Source organism: Vulpes vulpes, chromosome 7 (genome assembly GCF_048418805.1).
Source record: "Vulpes vulpes isolate BD-2025 chromosome 7, VulVul3, whole genome shotgun sequence".
NCBI classification, from domain to species: Eukaryota; Metazoa; Chordata; class Mammalia; order Carnivora; family Canidae; genus Vulpes; species Vulpes vulpes.
Window position 1 is genome coordinate 8,749,057 of NC_132786.1, and position 17,202 is coordinate 8,766,258.

The following is a 17,202-nucleotide window of genomic DNA, read 5'->3' on the forward strand; positions in this document are numbered from 1 at the left end:
TCCCACAGCTCCAGTGGCAGAGCTGGAATTTGAACCTGGGTCTGTTGGCAGATTCTTTGCTTTTTAACCCCATCTCTCGAGGCCTTTCCCAGAACAAGGAGCCCCGGCAGAGCGGTCTGGGCCCCCTCCTCCCTCCCTGGCCCCAGGAAGGGGGATGCGAGATGACGTCTTCCTTGAAGATTGCTGCCTTTTGTCCAAATGTGCTGGCCGGGAGCCAAGCTGGAAAGTCTCTGCTCATGGAAAGAAAGAGAACAGAAGCCAGCAAAAGAGGGTGGGAAAGGGTGTGAGGGGGAGGAAAGGAAGAGGAGGACAGGAATTAGGGAGAGAGGAGGCAGGAAAGTGAGGAGTTTGGAGCAGCTCAGCTGCAGCCAGAGATGGGTGTCAAGAAGCAAACAAAACGTGGCCTTCAGGTGCATCCCTTCAAGTGCCTACCTCATGGTGTGGGGTGAGCATCCAGCGCTGGTAGGCACAGGCCCTGGGGCTCTCCAGGTGCTCATGGGCCAGGACTGACCCGGCGGGCTGGGGGTGGGGCACTACCTCCCCTCCCCTCGGTATTATTACCGGTATTACCGTTTGGTGAGGTCAGGTTAAAAGGAACATCAGGAGAGCATTCAGGAGCAAGAAAAAGTCACAAAATGGCAGCTTGAGGGCAGCCTCTGGGAGTGGAAGGGATGGCCAGGCAGTGCCTTGGTGCCAGGGTGTTCGCGGTGGACAGAACAGGAATGGAGGGGAGGGGAGAGAGGGGTGGGTACTGGGTACTTGGAATAAAATCCAATCATAACAATTTATCGAGTAGCTACTTTGTACTCAGGAAGGGAAGGCCTGTACTCTGGGACAAAGCATTTCTTTGAGTGCTAGGCAATGGACTCTTGAATCTGACAACCCAGACACATTCAGCATCCATGTGGAGAGAATTATTCCTCTAGACCTCAGTCTCCACATCTGTAAAGGGGAGACAGTTGTAAGGTTGGCATGAGGATTCAATGAAAGAATCCATGAAGAAGGGGCACCTGGGTGGCTCAACGGTTGAGAATATGCCTTTGACTCAGGTCATGATCCCAGGGTCCTGGGATTGAGTCCTGCCTCGGGGAGCCTGCTTCTCCCTCTGCCTCTCTCTCTGTGTCTCTCATGTATAAATAAATAAAATCTTAAAAAAAAAAAAAAAAGAATCTATGTAGAATCTCACCTGGAGAACAAATACTCTATAAATGTTATTCATTATTGCAGCTTGAAGCCATTCATTATTGCACATAAATATGTTGAACCTTCAATAAGATGTATCTTTTTATTTTTAATTTTTAAAAATATTTATTCAGAGAAAGAGCATGCGCTTGAACCTGATTGCAGGGGTGGGAGGGTGCAGAAAGGGGCTGGATCTCATGACCCTGAGATCATGACCTGAGCCAAAATAGAGTCCAATGACACTCAACCACCCAATCGACTGAGCCACCCAAGCGCCCCAGGTAAAACGTATTTCCGTAACAGTTGAAGCCAGCCTTAGATGAGAGAACATAAGGTTACACAAAGTTAGACTATCAAGAGTAGATAAGTTAATAACTGCTCTGGAAATTCAGGAGAGTGGGGAAGAACTTCAGTTTGGGGTGATCAGAGTAGACTTTATGGAGCAGTTAGGATTTAAACTAGGTTTTGAAGGGTAGGTGGGACTATAAGAGCAAGGAGAAGGGAGGATGACAACTGAGGGCAAGGATATGAACAGAAGTGTGGAGCTGGGAAAACTCTAATTCACTGAAGCACGGGGGTGTTTGCCAATAGGACATACTAGCTATTCTCTTGCCCACAATATACTCTTGGGATATACCCTTGGGCGAGGTTTTTCCTTTATGTCCATTTTAGCTGCAAAAAAAGCTGATCGCCGGGTTGCTGCATCCGATGAAGAGGCACCTGGATATGACCTAACGTAGCCCCCCCTTAGTCTGCCTTGGCGGTTTTTTGGTGGGTTCTTCCTCCCCGTGTTTCACTGCCATTCTATCCCTGATTCTTTGGTTTTCAGCCTTTGTCTTTCTTTCTGATTCTCTGTCTCTACTTTTCTGTCTTACCCTCAATCTCCAGTTCATTTCCTTTTACCTGCTAACACTAAGTCTCTCTTCCTCCCTGGTATATGGCCCGGAAGCTCTGAACACTATATTCAATAAAATTTTTTTAAATAGAAGAACCTGGGAGCCAACAGCTAATATTACTTGGTGCCTGTGGGGCAAATGTTTTTGGGTTTTGTCGCTTTTCAAAAATCCCTCAATGTCCTAATAACAAAGAACACTTCTCATTTCTTAAAAAACAAAACAAGACCAAAAAAAAAAAAACAACCCCAACAACCCCAAACAAACCCCCAAACCGCACAGACCTCAGAAATTTGTCTGGATTTCTGAAGAGGTGGGCTGGCTCCTCAGCTGACCAAAAAGAGAAGACCAAGAAGAGAAGAGAGCCACCTTCACCAAGAACACATAACCAGTAGACCCAGATTCCCCTAGGACAGCTTTCCACTGCAACATGAGTCCTCTGGGGAAGGGAAGAGTATGGAGCTGGTGAATGAGCCCTAGGTGGGGCGACAGGAACCCTGGGGTCCTGCTCCTGTCTCCGCCACCACCAACCAGGTGACCAAAGTTAGATGAGCCACTAATTTCTTGGGCCACAGCATCCTCATTTCCAGCCCCAACTTCCTACTGATCCATCCCCTTTCTGTGTTCAGATTTAGAAGCTTCTCCACCCCCCACGGGCTTTTCTGGCTTCATCATGGGTCTTTCCCACCCGCCCTTTTTGAGTTTCCTCACTGGACTGGGGCCTCTAAAAGCACTGTCGTTTACAGGCTGGGTTCCCAGTACTGACTGGGTCACGAGGGGAGAATTGCTGAGGCCAGGAGGAGGATGTGGAAGGCTGGGTCAGCCGGTGCAGGCGTCATTCCCAACAGGGTCCTGGGAGAAGGGGCTCAGCATTTCCTGAAGGGAAATGACTCCCATAAATAGAGGGATGGGAAAAGGACCCGTCCATCCCTTCCCTCCTGTCAACTCAGCTCTTCCTTCTCGTGTCTAGACTATGCGAACTCTCAGAAGTATTTTTCAGTCAAATATGTCCCTGCCAGTGTGTGTGTGTGTGAGAGAGATGTGGTTATCTGCTTTCTTGTGTATATATTGTAGATCTAAAATATGAACTGAAGAAGGGATGCATGCCTTTTATTTGTTTACCCACAGTAACCTCTCATTAGTCTATTCCAGTATAGAGCTAGGATTTTTTTTCCAGTGGGGTTTTTATTGGGAAGGAAGGAAGGAGAATATTCACCTTCCTATACCATCTCTTATTTAAGGGTTCATCCAAGAGGTCAGCAGCTCTCCCCTGTGCTTACAGTATGCTCTTAAGGTCCTTTTTTTTTTTTTTTTTTTTTTTGCTCTTAAGGTCCTTAGAAAGGTTAGGTCTCATGAGAGCTCTACTAAGAAGTTTGTAGCACCTGTAGTGTCATGAAGCATCTCCGGGAGGGAAAGGGACTTCTTGACAGCTGCTCTTCTGCTCTTCAGTCTGTCCTAGGAATGATCACATCGCACCCAACCTCTGTGCCAGGCTGGAGGCAAACCCATGGGGGCTTTAGGTTCCTTAACAACAGAAGTTTATCCTTACCAAAGACCCTTTTTATATCCTAAAAAAAAGTAAAAAAATAAAAGGAAAAGCACCTCCCCCTACCCATCCACCCATCCTTACCAAAGACCCTTTTTATATCCAAAAATAAAAAAAATAAACACCTCTCCCTACCCATCCACCCCATCCTTACAAAAGACCCTTTTTATATCCTAGAAAAAACACAAACAAAAACAAAAACAACAAAACAACAGAAGCTTACTCAGCTTCAGCAATACGGATGCAGATTCACGCTTAAAACATACAGTACCTTTCTTTTTCTTTTTTCTTTTATATTTATGCATGAGACACACAGAGAGAGAAGGAAGAGCAGGCTCCTGCAGGGACCCCGATGTGGGGACTTGATCCGAGGACCCCGGGATCACGCCCTGAGCCAAAGCCAGATGCTCAACCACCGAGCCACCCAGGTGGCTTTACTTTGTCCCTTTGGGAAAGTCAGTTGAACAAAGCAGATGAACACAGACTGAACATGACACTACGCGTCGAGGGGGTATTCCTTGGGTTGCTTAAACGAAGGTATGAAGGCGTGTGGCGTCCGCCTAGCCTGGGGGGGACTGGGCCCAGGGCGTGCCCCGCCCTCTCCGCCCCTTACTCCACAGGGAGGGAAACCGCCGCCTCGCAGCCTTGCGGTTCCGTGTTCTGGCCACGCGCTCGGCGCCGCTCCCGAGGACTGGAATCTGATTGGCCCGACGTGAGTCAGGCCTCCTCGAGAGCCAATCAGCTGTGGGCGGGGGTGGGCTCCTCACTCCAACATGGCTGCCGGAGAGAGTGTGGGACTCCGCGGTCGAGGGGACGGGATGTTCTGTGGAGAAATGGATCCGCCTGTGAGGTAGGCCGGTCCGCTTAGCGCCTCGCGCACCCGCCACCCGCGTTGTGTTTCTGTGACCATTCTGTGTTCGTCTACCGCCGCATTCATAAGTATCCTGGTTTCTTGGGTTCGGTGGCCAAGTGCTTCGTCAGAGGTCCTGCTTGTGAGGGAGGCGGTGGCGAGCTAGCCATTGCTCTTTTTTTTTTTTTTTTTAAGATTTAATTTATTTATCCATGAGAGACATAGAGACAGAGACTCAGGCAGAGCGAGAAGCAGGGTCCATGCAGGGAGCCCGACGTGGGACTCGATCCTGGATCTCCAGGATCCCGCCCTGGGCCGAAGGCAGGCGCTAAACCGCTGAGCCACCCAGGGATCCCTAAAGCATACATTTTAATGGTTTTTAGTATATTCACAGAGTTGTGCAAGTACCACCACCACAGTGGTTTTGAACATTTTCATCACAGGGAAGGAGAAACCCATACATACCCTCTAGCCATCACCCTCTCCTTTCCCCTCATCCCTGAACAACCACTTACCTACTTTCTGTCTCTATGGCTTCCCGGGTTCTAGACATTTCACATAAATGGACTTCTACAATAGAGGGGCTTTTTTTTTTTTTTTTTAAAGATTTTATTAAGATTTTATTTATTCAAAAAAAAAGATTTTATTTATTCATGAGAGACACAGAGAGTGAGAGGCAGAGACACAGGTAGAGAGAGAAGCAGGCTCCATGCAGGGAGCCAGATGCGGGACTCGATTCTGGAACTCCAGGATCAAGCCCTGGGCCCAAGGCAGGCGCCCAAGGACTGAGCCAGCCGGACGTCCCAATATAGGGGATTTTGTGACCTGCTTCTGTTCATTTAGCATAATGTTTTCAAGGGTGACGTGGGAGCGTGTATCACTACCCCATTTTATGGCTGAAGTATATTCCATGGAATGGGCGTACCACGTTTTGGTTATGTCTTCATCAGTTGATGGCGTTCAGATTATTTTCACTTTATGGGCATTATGAATAACGCTGCTGTGAGTGTTCGTGTACGAGAACAGATGTGAAAAAAAGAACAGATGTGGGCATGCTTTCATTTGTCTTGGGTGATGCATTATTTCTAGAATTATGTTTGTAAAGTGCTTAAATCAATGCCTGACAGATCACAGGATGGAACAGTGCTAATTTTTTTACCCTGACCTTCCCAAAGGTTATGAATGAAAGCTATTTCCTGCTTGCTGCCCTTAGAAAGTCAGGCTTCCCTAAAGAGCCTGACCCCTGTGGGTCAGACTCTGAGGTTACTGCTCCTCATCACCAATTAGCAGATTCTTGCATCAGGTTGTGAGAGGTGTCAATCCAGGGTGGTTCTAGTTAAAGGTACTGAGAGAGCAGATAAGGAAGTCTGAGGGCCAAAATACAGAATTTGGAGAGTTACGATTTCCTTATTCTCTCTCTCTTTTTAAATATTTTATTTATTTATTTAGAGAGAGAGAGCAAGCATGATGGGAGGGGCAGAGGAGGAAGAGAACATCTAGCAGACTGAACACTCAGTGGAGCCTGACATGGGGCTCAACTCAGGGCTGGATCCCAGGACCCTGAGATCATGACCTGAGCTGAAATCAGGAGTCAGAAACTTAACCAACTGAGCCACCCACGCGCCCCCCATTCTGTCTCTTAAACAGTTGTGATCCTGGGCAAGTCTTTGAAACTTGATCTTCTCACCTTCAAAATGAGGATAACAATAACATGCCTGGAAAATGGTGGGAGGGAGGGGGCTTATGTATGTTATAATGTGCGTATAGTATGGAAATCAGATGCTACACACGTGTATTATAAGCTCTAGGGCTGCCCTAGAAAAAGACCCAGACTTGAAAACTCCATTGAAATCACAGTGGGTTCTGAGAGCAGTTGGGGCCCATCAGGAGTTATGGCAGGCACTGCTCAGATCCTTCAGGGCCTCTTGTTAACCCCTCAAGGCTGCAGCCCCCTTGTGAAACTAGTTCTTGACTGCTGCTGGTTTTCTGGCTCTGAGAAAAACATGGGTTATCCATAGTTGACCAGAACTACAGGCATATCAGATTTTTTTTTTTTTAAATAGGCTCTATGCCCAATGCGGGATGTGAACTCACTACCCTGAGACCAAGAGTCACATGCTCTACAGACTGAGCCAGTCAGGCGCCCCAAGATTTGCCTTGTGATCTTACTTGAACATCTTTGGGCTATTTGGCTATTCCAGCATCATTTATAAAAGCCCATCCTTGCCCTAGTGATTTAAGATGCCACCTTTATCATATATAAAGTTCTATATGTAGTTGGGTCTAGGCTTTCTATTTTATTTTACCAGTCTGTTTATCTATTCTTGTGGCAGTACCACAGTGTTTTAATTACAGAGGCTTTATAGTATGTTTTAATATATGGTGATGGCCCCCAACCTCCCTGCCCCTCCCCTGAGACACACATTCTTTTTTATTTTTCAGTGTTTTCCTAGCTCTTCTTGTATGTCTGATATTCTGGTTTTATTTTACTTTTTAAAAGATTTTATTTATTTATTCATGAGAGACTCACAGAGAGGCAGAGACATAGGCATAGGGAGAAGCAGGCTCCATGCAGGGAAGCCGATGTGGGACTAAATCCTGGGACTCCAAGATCATGCCCTGGGCTGAAGGCGGCGCTAAACTGCTGAGCCACCTGGGCTGCCCTGGTTTTGTTTTATTTTATTTTATATTTTATTTTATTTTATTTTATTTTATTTTTTAAAATTTTATTTATTTATTCACGAGAGAGAGGCAGAGACACACTCAAAGGGAAAAGCAGGCTCTGTGCACGGAGCCCGATGTGGGACTTGATCCTGGGACTCCAGGATCATGTCCTGGGCGGAAGGCAGGCACCCTTACTGCTGAGCCACGCAGGCATCCCTGATATTCCGGTTTTAAAGTTTTCAGTGTCTTCCTGGAAGGTCCTGGTGGAGGGTCGGGGTAGGTTGGCAGTTGAGTTGTCTCTTGGACCTGGCTGTGCTTACTTCAGTAAACTGCTTTTGGAAGATTCTGTTTTCTTTCGGATTCATGAGCACTTAAGACTTCTAGTGCCAGGGTAGAACTTATTTTCCCTAAGCTTCCAAAACAGCATTTTATTTTATTTACTTTATTTTTTAAAAAGATTTTATTTACTTATTTGACAATTTGACAGAGAGAGAAAGAGCACAAGCAGGGGGAGTGGGAGAGGCAGAAGCAGACTACCCTCTCTGCCCCTAGCAGGAAGCCTGATGTGGGGCTTGATCCTGGGATCGTGACCTAAGCCACCCAGGCGCCCCAAAAACAGCAATGTAAAGCAGTCTTCCATTGAGAGAATATTAAAACTTGGTAAATTTGGAGAAAGAGTTTAGAAGAGTTTTCTGTAATATTCTAGCAAGTGTACTGCAAACCTGAAATCATTTCTAAGTAAAAAAATATATAAAGTCGTTATGCTTACAGTAACAAATTGGTAAAAGCTTTCAGAAAATCAACACAAATTGTGTTCACAGATTCTGTCTTGGTTCACATGTTGATTGACCCCTGAAAGGAATCCAGCCACTCAGTTCAGTGTAATCTCCTTATGGAATTGGTGCTGCTTTTCATTCAGTGGTCTGTGCTGCTTTGAGTGTTTGGTCTGGTCGGCCTGAGATTATGCAAACATCTATGCCTTTCACCCTTATACCCCAAAGGAAATTCAACCCATCCTTCAAGTTCCGATCCACAAAAGGAGCTTGCTTTCACTGTTTTGCTTATCATACTGTGTTTTGTTTGGGAGATACTTGTGTGTACCTTTCCCCTCCAGCTTTATTGAGATATAATTGACATAACATTGTGTGAGTTTAAAGTAGACAACACGATGATATAATATACATATACACTGTGAGGGCAACACATCTATTGCCTCACACAGTTAACTTGTGTGTATATGGAGTGAGAACATTTAAGATTTACTCCCGTAGCAACTTTCAAGTGTATAATACATGTGGATCATGAACAAGAATGAAAACTCTCAGAGGGCAAATCGGTGTCTTTATTTCATATTTCTCCTGGGCTTCACTCAACTCCCTTTGCAAAGTAGACACAACTGTTAGTTGGAAGAATGAATTATATGATTATTTTCCTCTTAGCTGTAGGTTTCCATATAATCTCTCTTTGGACCCGAAGAAACATCTGTGCTGGAAGGTGGGAGGCCAGAATATAAGTCTTGGTGGTCAGCTAAGGGAAAGGAGGTAATGAGAATACAGTGTCACTTACCTTGTCATTTAGGAAATTGCTGTGGCATAGCAAAGCAAGCAGTGGACTGGTGGGGCCAGGGGAGCTATGGGTTGTGGCTGCAAGGCAACCAAGGGCCTGCTAGGGTAGCCACAGGGCAGACCCGGATACCCACAGAAACAGCAGTCTGCACTTTCCCCATTATTTGTAAAGTTAATAATAGTGGGTGCTTATTATAGAAAATTTGGAAATCTGGGTTTTTTGTTGTTGAACTATAGAGAAGTAGAGAGAATGGGGGAAAAAAATCATCCCAAGCTTCTTACCCACTGACAACTACATTTATTACATTTATTTCCAGTCATTTTCTTACAGCCTGCTTCTCCCTTTGCCTGTGTCTCTACCTCTCTCTCTCTGTGTGTCTCTCATGAATAAATAAATAAAATCTTTAAAAAAATTACTGATTTTGAAGAACTGAACAAAACAGACCCTGAGCTTTATTGAAATATATTTCTCATACAGTACAATTCACCCACTTAAAGGGTACAGTTTAATGGTTTTTTTAAAAAAACATTTTTTAAATTTATTCATGAGAGATATAGAGGGAGAGGCAGAGGGCAGGCTCCATGCAGGGAGCCCGATGTGGGACTCAATCCCAGATCCCGGGATCATGCCCGGAGCCAAAGGCAGATGCTTAATCACTGAGCTACCCAGGCGCCCCAGTTTAATGGTTTTTAGCATGTTTACAGAGTTGTGCAGCCATCACCACAATCAATTTTAGAACATTTTCACCACCTCAGAAAGAAACCCCATACTCATTAGCAATTACTCCCATTTTTCTTTCTCTACCCACTGTTGGCCTAGGCAACCACTGATCTTCTTTCTGTCCTTACAGAATTGCAGTCGCCTTAGGGGCACCTGGGTAGCTCAGTTGGTTAAGTATCTGCCTTTGGCTTAGGTCATGATCTCAGGGTCCTGGGATTGAGCCCCATATTGGGCTCCCTACTCACCGGGAAGTCTACTTCTCCCTCTCCCTCTGTGTGCTAGCTTGCGTTTGCTCTCTCAAGTAAATAAATGTCTTTTTTTTTTTTTAATTTTTTTAATTTTTATTTATTTATGATAGTCACAGAGAGAGAGAGAGAGGCAGAGACACAGGCAGAGGGAGAAGCAGGCTCCATGCACCGGGAGCCCGATGTGGGACTCGATCCCGGGTCTCCAGGATTGCGCCCTGGGCCAAAGGCAGGCGCCAAACCGCTGCGCCACCCAGGGATCCCAATAAATGTCTTTAAAAAAAGAATTATAGTCTCCTTAAACATAATTTTTTTAAAGATTTTTTTTTTTTTAAGTAATTTCTATACCCAATGTGGGACTCAAACTCACAACCTCAAGATCAAGAGTGAGCCAGTCAGGCATCTCTCTTTAAACATAATTTAATATGCTCTATAATATTCCATCAAATAACTATATCGTAAGTTTATGTTACCATTATAATGTTTCACATTTCAATTACTTTAATTTTGCAATGTTCGGGGATCCCTGGGTGGCTCAGCGGTTTAGCACCTGCCTTCTGCCCAGGGCATGATCCTGGAGACCCGGGATGGAGTCCCATGTCGGGCTCCCTGCATGGAGCCTGCTTCACCCTCTGCCTGTATCTTTGCCTCTCTCTCTCTCTCTCTCTCTCTCTCTCTCTCTCTGTGTGTGTGTCTCATGAATAAATAAATAAAATCTTAAAAAAATAAAATAAATTTGCAACGTTATAAATAATAGACCATAAAAAAAAAAAAGAGAGAGAGAGACCTACAAAAAACACTCAAGCTCCCTCCCAGCTCACTCCATTAGCAAGTGTTGCCGAAATTCAGCATGGCATAAAAGAAGTATAAAACAATTACTGGGGAGCCCCAGTGGCGTAGCGATTTGGCGCCGCCTGCAGCCTGGGGTGTGATCCTGGAGACCAGGGATCGAGTCCCATGTCGGGCTCCCTGCATGGAGCCTGCTTCTCCCTTTGCCTGTGTCTCTACCTCTCTCTCTCTCTGTGTCTCTCATGAATAAATAAATAAAATCTTTAAAAAAATTACTGATTTTGAAGAACTGAACAAAACAGACCCTGAAAATAATCAGCTAGGGTATTTTTCTAGTCTAGATTAGGTAATATAAGACCATGGTGCTATTGTATAAGAAGCACCAGACTTAAAAAAAAAAAAAAGAAGCACCAGACTTAGGGAACCTGGGTGACTTAGTGGGTTAAGAGTGTGTCTTCCACTCAGGTTATGACCCAACGGTCCTGGGATCCTTCCCTACATTGGGTTGCCTCTGTCCCTGCCCCAGCTTGTGGCACATGCTCTTGCGTTCTCTTAAATAAAGATATATATATATATATATCTTAAAAAAAAAAAAAAAGCACCAGACTTGGGTTTTAAACCTAAACTCATTTCTGGCTCTATGGCTATGGGTTGTACAAACTTGAACAAGTGACCTAACCTAACTGAGGCTAGATCTACTTCCTCAGCAGAAAAATAGTAGGCGCATTGGCATTGACCTCTGTTGATGTTAGAAATAAGAAGTGGTTCCTGGATCTCCCAGAACAGAGAGAAAGAAGAGCAGGTTTAAGTATTTGGGGTTGAAAGAAGTTAGAACCTGAGTCCTCCCAGTTTGGTGACCTATAATAAATTAAAAAAAAAAAAGGAAGTATACTTTTTAAATTTTCTTTTTTATGAGGATAATACTACTGCAATGCAGATTTATTTTTTTATTTTTATTTATTATTATTATTTTTTTTAGTAGGCTCTATGCTCAACGTGGGGCTTGAACTCACAACCCCCACATCAAGAGTCACTCTACCAACTGAGCCAGCCGGAGCCCCTGTACTTTTTTGCTTAAAAGAAAATATATTTACCAGAATTCAGATTCTTAAGCCATATTTTTGGCTGTGTGAACATATTTCATAACTTTCATAGCTCATACTTTGATGATCTGTGCAAACTCATAATAACTTTTTCCAGAGAGGTGACACCAGTAGTTACAAGCATTCACGCACGAGGGCTGACATAAGCATTAAAACCTTATATGCACTGTAGCTTGGTGCTCGTAGGCAAGATGGCCACCGAATTGTACTTGTTCTCTTTTTACCTTCTACAAAATGGAACAGCCTAAAGGCAACATATGGAAGTATTTCTGCAGTGCAAGTGAGTGACTGAAAAAGCATGGTTTGCAAATACTGTCAAGTGAAAATGTGTTTCCATTCTATGAAGGTGGCCAAATACATCTCTGCACATAGGAATGTTCTGCAGGTGCGAAGCCTGGGTTTATGACAGTGAGAAGAATAAAAGTCTTCAGCTGCCTCTGGCCTCAGGAGCATCACAAAATGTGGTCCGGCCTGCAGTGTTGGGCTGCTCTAGCCACAGATTCCCAGTGGCTTAATTTGTCAGACAAACTGACAGATGTAGGTCAGGAAAATACTGACCAACTTGTTACAAGAAAATATTGTTAAAAAAAAAAAAAGAAAAAGAAAATATTGTTGTCAGTAACTGAATTTTCATACCAACAGAAAGTATTACAGTTATTCAGATTATACTTTTGGTCCTGAGGCCTCCTTTAGAATGAAAGCAAGCCTTGGTATCAAAGTCCGTGTGGGGACACAGCACTTGGAGCATTCACCCCTGGGTCCTAGGGACAGGAGCTACTCACTGTGTGCTGATAACTCTGCCGTCAGATGTTAGAGGTGCTCCGCAGTAGGAGCAGACAGACGTGCTGGAATAAGACCGCCTGCCAAAAGAGACGGCATAGGACAGTGTTTCTGTTGCCAACTGACGACACACGGGTAGGAAAACAAGAATGGCTTCTCAGCTCTTAGACTGCGGCATGAATTCCCTGGGGAGTTTAGAAATTCATATTCCTGGGGCCTTCTGGCAGTCTGATTCTCTGAGTCTGGGGTGGGGCCAGGACTCCTCCATTCAGCAGTGCTTCCTACTCGCTCCCTCTTTCCTTCTTTCTTTCTTTTGTATTTTTGGGTTTTTTTTTTCACTTTTCCTTTTTAATAACAGCTTTATTAAGATACAGTTCACATACCATAAAACTCACCCTTTTTAAAGTGTATCATCACATGCTTTTAAGCATATTGACTGGTGCACCCATCACCACTACCTAATTTAGAACATTTTCATCACCCCTCCTCACAAAACCTGTACTTATTAGCAGGTCACTTTCCCCTACCCTGTCCCAAGCCCTGGCAGCCACTAATTTGCTTTTTATTATTATTATTATTAATTTCAAAGGTAGAGTTCAGTGATTCATCAGAGGCATCTATCACCCAGCATTCATTACATCCCGTGCCCTCCTCAATGTCCATCACCCAGTCACCCCATCTCTCCCACCACTAATGCAGATTAGTGCTGCATTCTGTCTCTTTTGTGTTGCCTGTCCTACACATTTCATATAACTGGAATCATATCAGATGGGTGGTCTTTTGTCACTGGTTTTTTTTTTTTTTTTTTTACAGATTTTATTTATCTATTTGACAAAGTGAGAACACAAACAGGGGGAGTGGCAGGCAGAGGGAGAGGGAGAAGCAGGCTCCCAACTGAGCAGGGAGCCTAATGCAGGGCTCAGGGCTCGATCCCAGTACCCCAGGATCATGACCTAAGCCAAAGGCAGACACTTAACTGACTGAGCCACCCAGGCGCCCCTAGCATGGTGTTTTCAAGGTTCATCCACACCGCATAGCATGTATGAGTCCTTCATTCCTTCATATGGCTGAATAATATTCCACTCAAGTCTAGACCACATATTTATCCAGTCATCTGTTGACGGATATGGTAAATACAAGAAAATGGTATGTGTTTGTTTCTTCAGTAGAACCCTTCTTGAACACTCTTATTTTTTTTTTTAATTTTTATTTATTTATGATAGTCACACACACAGAGAGAGAGAGAGAGAGAGAAAGAGAGGCAGAGACACAGGCAGAGGGAGAAGCAGGCTCCATGCACCGGGAGCCCGACGTGGGATTCGATCCCAGGTCTCCAGGATCGCGCCCTGGGCGAAAGGCAGGCGCCAAACCACTGCGACACCCAGGGATCCCGAACACTCTTATTTGATGGAGGAATCTTCTGGGCTCAAGAGCAGAACTCCTAGAAACAGGAAGACTTTGGTGGTCTTCAGCAGAAAAATCATTACTTTGCACCACCACAGTCTTTGCCTAGAGTGGTGCTCTGAGGACCTGGTTTCTGGTGGTGGTGTGTGGTGTTTTTGTGCGGTTTAAGCATTTGGTTCAAGAATGCAGGCCGCAATTCTGCCAAAATGGCCCCCTGGGTGCTGTTCTGAGGCCATGCATAGCCTTTGGCTTCTCTTGTTCCTCACCTGCTTCAGTCTTCCATCTTCTTCCAAATGTGAAAAAATTTGGTTTGCTTTTGAAAATACGAAAAAAAAAAGCTTTTATGTAAAACACTAGAGTAATCCATTAAAAAAAATTTTTTTTAACTGTCTTGTTTGAAGAAGACGAGACTGAAGCATCCAGAGGCAGGGAGTGAGCTTCACAGAGCAGCTAGACACCACCAGAGCTGTGTGGTTGTGACTGTGCTGTTTTTCTTCCTTCTCAACATAGTTGCTGAAAACAAACACCTTCCATTTATGCTTGCTGTGAAGAAGAATGCTCAGTTGAGAAAAATAACTATTTTTGTTCTACAGTTATTGTGGTGGCTTCTTCTCAATTTTGTGTGTGCTGTTTATAAGCTGATAAAAATAACAGTTATTAGAATCATTAAAGCTGAACAACTTAGAGCTTTATCTGCAACACAAGGAAAAACCATTTAAAATTGAGTTTTACTAGTATGCATCATTTGTGATATAAATTGTAGTTTTTCACTTAGTATATCAAATGTGACCATTTTATAAATCAAATGAACATAATGTGTATTTACCTATATTCCAGAATTAACGTACCAACCTTGGAGCAGTAAAGAGCTCTGGAAAATTATAATTGTGTGTGTTTTATTCCTCATTCCATCTCCTTCCCCTGCCCAAACTTCTTATTTTTATTTTCATTGAAAATGCATATAATGTATTTTTTATTTATTTATTTATTTATGATAGTCATACAGAGAGAAAGAGAGAGAGGCAGAGACACAGGCAGAGGGAGAAGCAGGCTCCATGCACCGGGAGCCTGATGTGGGATTCGATCCCGGGTCTCCAGGATCGCGCCCTGGGCCAAAGGCAGACGCCAAACCGCTGCGCCACCCAGGGATCCCCATATAATGTATTTTTTTAAAGATTTTATTTATTTATTCGTGAGAGACCCAGAGACACAGGCAGAGACACAGGCAGAGGGAGCAGCAGGCTCCATGCAGGAGGGAGCCTGATGTGGGACTCGATCTGGGGACTCCAGGATCATGCCCTGGGCTGAAGGCAGGCGCTAAACTGCTGAGCCACCCAGCCATCCCTGATTTACCATATTTAAATGCAGCTTCCAGGCCAGTGTCCAGACAGTGGGTTTTGGCACGTTGGAGTGGTGCCCAAGGATCTACCTGTCTGTGCAGGTCCCCTCCCCCCCCAATCCATCTGGACTGGAACAGATTCCCAATGGACCACACTTGGGGAAGTAGCTCCATCTTGCAATCCCAAACCTCCAAGGTGATGGCGAAGTTATGGTAACGTAAGTGACAGGGTACTTCCAATCAGCAAATTAGGCTTGGCTTGTCACCTAATTAATGACTCTTAAACATCACAGATGAAAAGGGAAGGGTCGTAGTTTTGTGGGGCCAGCATTTTCTGTTCCTCTGTGGTTAAGAGGGGCACCTGGGTGGTGCTCAGTAGGTTTTCTGTTACTCTCTGAATTTGGAAATGCTCGCGGGCTGATTGCTGCATGGCAGGGGATTCCCTGAAGCCCACTTGAATTTACTTCTCAGATTTGGGCATCGGCTATTTCTCTAGAGACTGTGGTTTTAGGACTTAAAGTTATTAGAGTCTGATGGGGATCGAGTTCACTTAGTACCATATTGTTGAAGTGCTTCTTATGACCTTCAACTTTAGAGTCCTTACATGGTCCATGAGTGAGACACAATGGCCTTTGTCCCTTTTGGAAAAGCTCTGGCTTTCTGGAAAGTATAGGGAAATTGTTCTCTTTTGGGGAAAGCCGGATGCCAGGGCTGCTAGTGCCCCAAGTACAGTCCTGGGTGTTCCCCTGAAGGCAGATGCCGTGTTTTGCTTATCCTTGAGGCCACAGTGCATCCTGCACAGAGCCTGGCATCTAGTCAGAATGCCAGGGAGAGAGGTACACCTGCTTGAGAGAAGGTGGGTGCAGAGAGTTGCTGCTAACGCAGGACAAGGCTGCATCCCTGTGGTTGGTTGGTCTGTGTTGGATGCAGAGCACAGGCATGAGGGGGGCGGCGGGGAGTGGCCATATTCTTGACATCCAGCAGGGCTCTCTGCCAGATGCAGGACAGAAGGGCAGTGTCTTTCAGTCCAGCCAAATGGAGAGGCTCCAGAAGCTTTTTTTTTTTTTTTTAATTTTTATTATTGAAGTATAGTTGATCAGAAGCTTTGTGGAATGTTATGAGAGGGGCAGTGAGTTCCTTCCTGTTCTGAAAGGCCCTTCAGGGCTCGCTTCCATAACGGGAGGGGAGAGCACCGGACCTGACTTCTTTACAGAGCTGGGCTTGCTTTCAGCACTGCCATACCCCAAAATGTAGGGTGCCATGTGACTGGGTAAGGGGCAGCTGAGCTCCATGAACAGACTTAAGCTCTGTCGCTCTCCCCAAACTCACCCCTTCTTGGACCAGTCTCTTCCCTTCCTGTCTTTTCAGCTCAGCAGTCCCATCTCCCTTCTTTTTAACTTGTTACTACCCACGCTCACTCTCCTTTTCTTTTTCTTTTCCTGCTTCTGGCCTCCCTCTCCTTGTTCCCAGGAGTTATATGCATGGCTTGAAGCCCAGCCCTTTGATTTCTTGCAGGAAGGGGATGCCCAGACCAGGTGTTTGGGCAGCTACTCTGTCACCTGGCAGGTAAACTCTCCTGGGAGAGGGGATGGGAATCTTGGAACTTGAGAGGGATTCAAGAGAGGGATTCAAGAGAGGGATTCCCTGGAGTGTTAGTGGAAAAGAAATGTGAATCACCAGCACCTCAGTACTCCTTGAACCTCTAGTCAAAGAGTTACCTGGTCCCCATCAAGAGGGACTAGTCACACGGCGTTCATACTTTATAGAAGACTTGCATTGCCCATCCGGTTGGCATTCTCCGATGGGTCTCACCTTCCTAGTCACATCCACCTGAGCAATGGCCATTTGTCCTCATGGTGAGAGACACAGAGGGGCCTTGCTATTGAAATCATACATTTTAATCAGCTACTTCAGTTCATTTGAATGTCAGGCACGGGCGTGTTGTAAAAACCACTACTGCGGCCGAGGCAGCTGCTTTGACATCTGCATGGTCATTATTTGTCAGCTTTGAGGTGCCCCATGGGATTCCTGGGTTTGCCAGAACCACCTGGTTTTTCCTAGACCAGACAGATGACCTAGTGCCTACACCTCTCCTCCCCTGGGTGTACAGCCCCTCGGAGA

General features: G+C 45.1%; 1 protein-coding gene across 22 annotated transcripts in view; it reads left to right on the top strand.

The window, feature by feature from the left end:
• DENND2A (DENN domain containing 2A) overlaps positions 1–17,202 on the top strand; it is a 106,550-nt gene that overhangs the window by 11,394 nt on the left and 77,954 nt on the right. For 8 of the 22 annotated variants that reach the window (XR_012002441.1, XM_072762866.1, XM_072762864.1 and 5 more), the window contains exon 2: positions 16,552–16,647. The exons of 12 other annotated variants lie outside the window; for them this stretch is intronic. Coding sequence is in view for 9 of the 10 variants with exons in the window: in XM_072762866.1 (XP_072618967.1) it covers positions 16,559–16,647 (89 nt within the window). In the remaining variant the exon portion in view is untranslated. Of the gene's footprint in view, positions 1–4,373; positions 4,472–16,551; positions 16,648–17,202 lie in introns of those variants that run through there. 2 more of the 22 variants (XM_072762867.1, XM_072762868.1) reach the window with 2 other exon arrangements.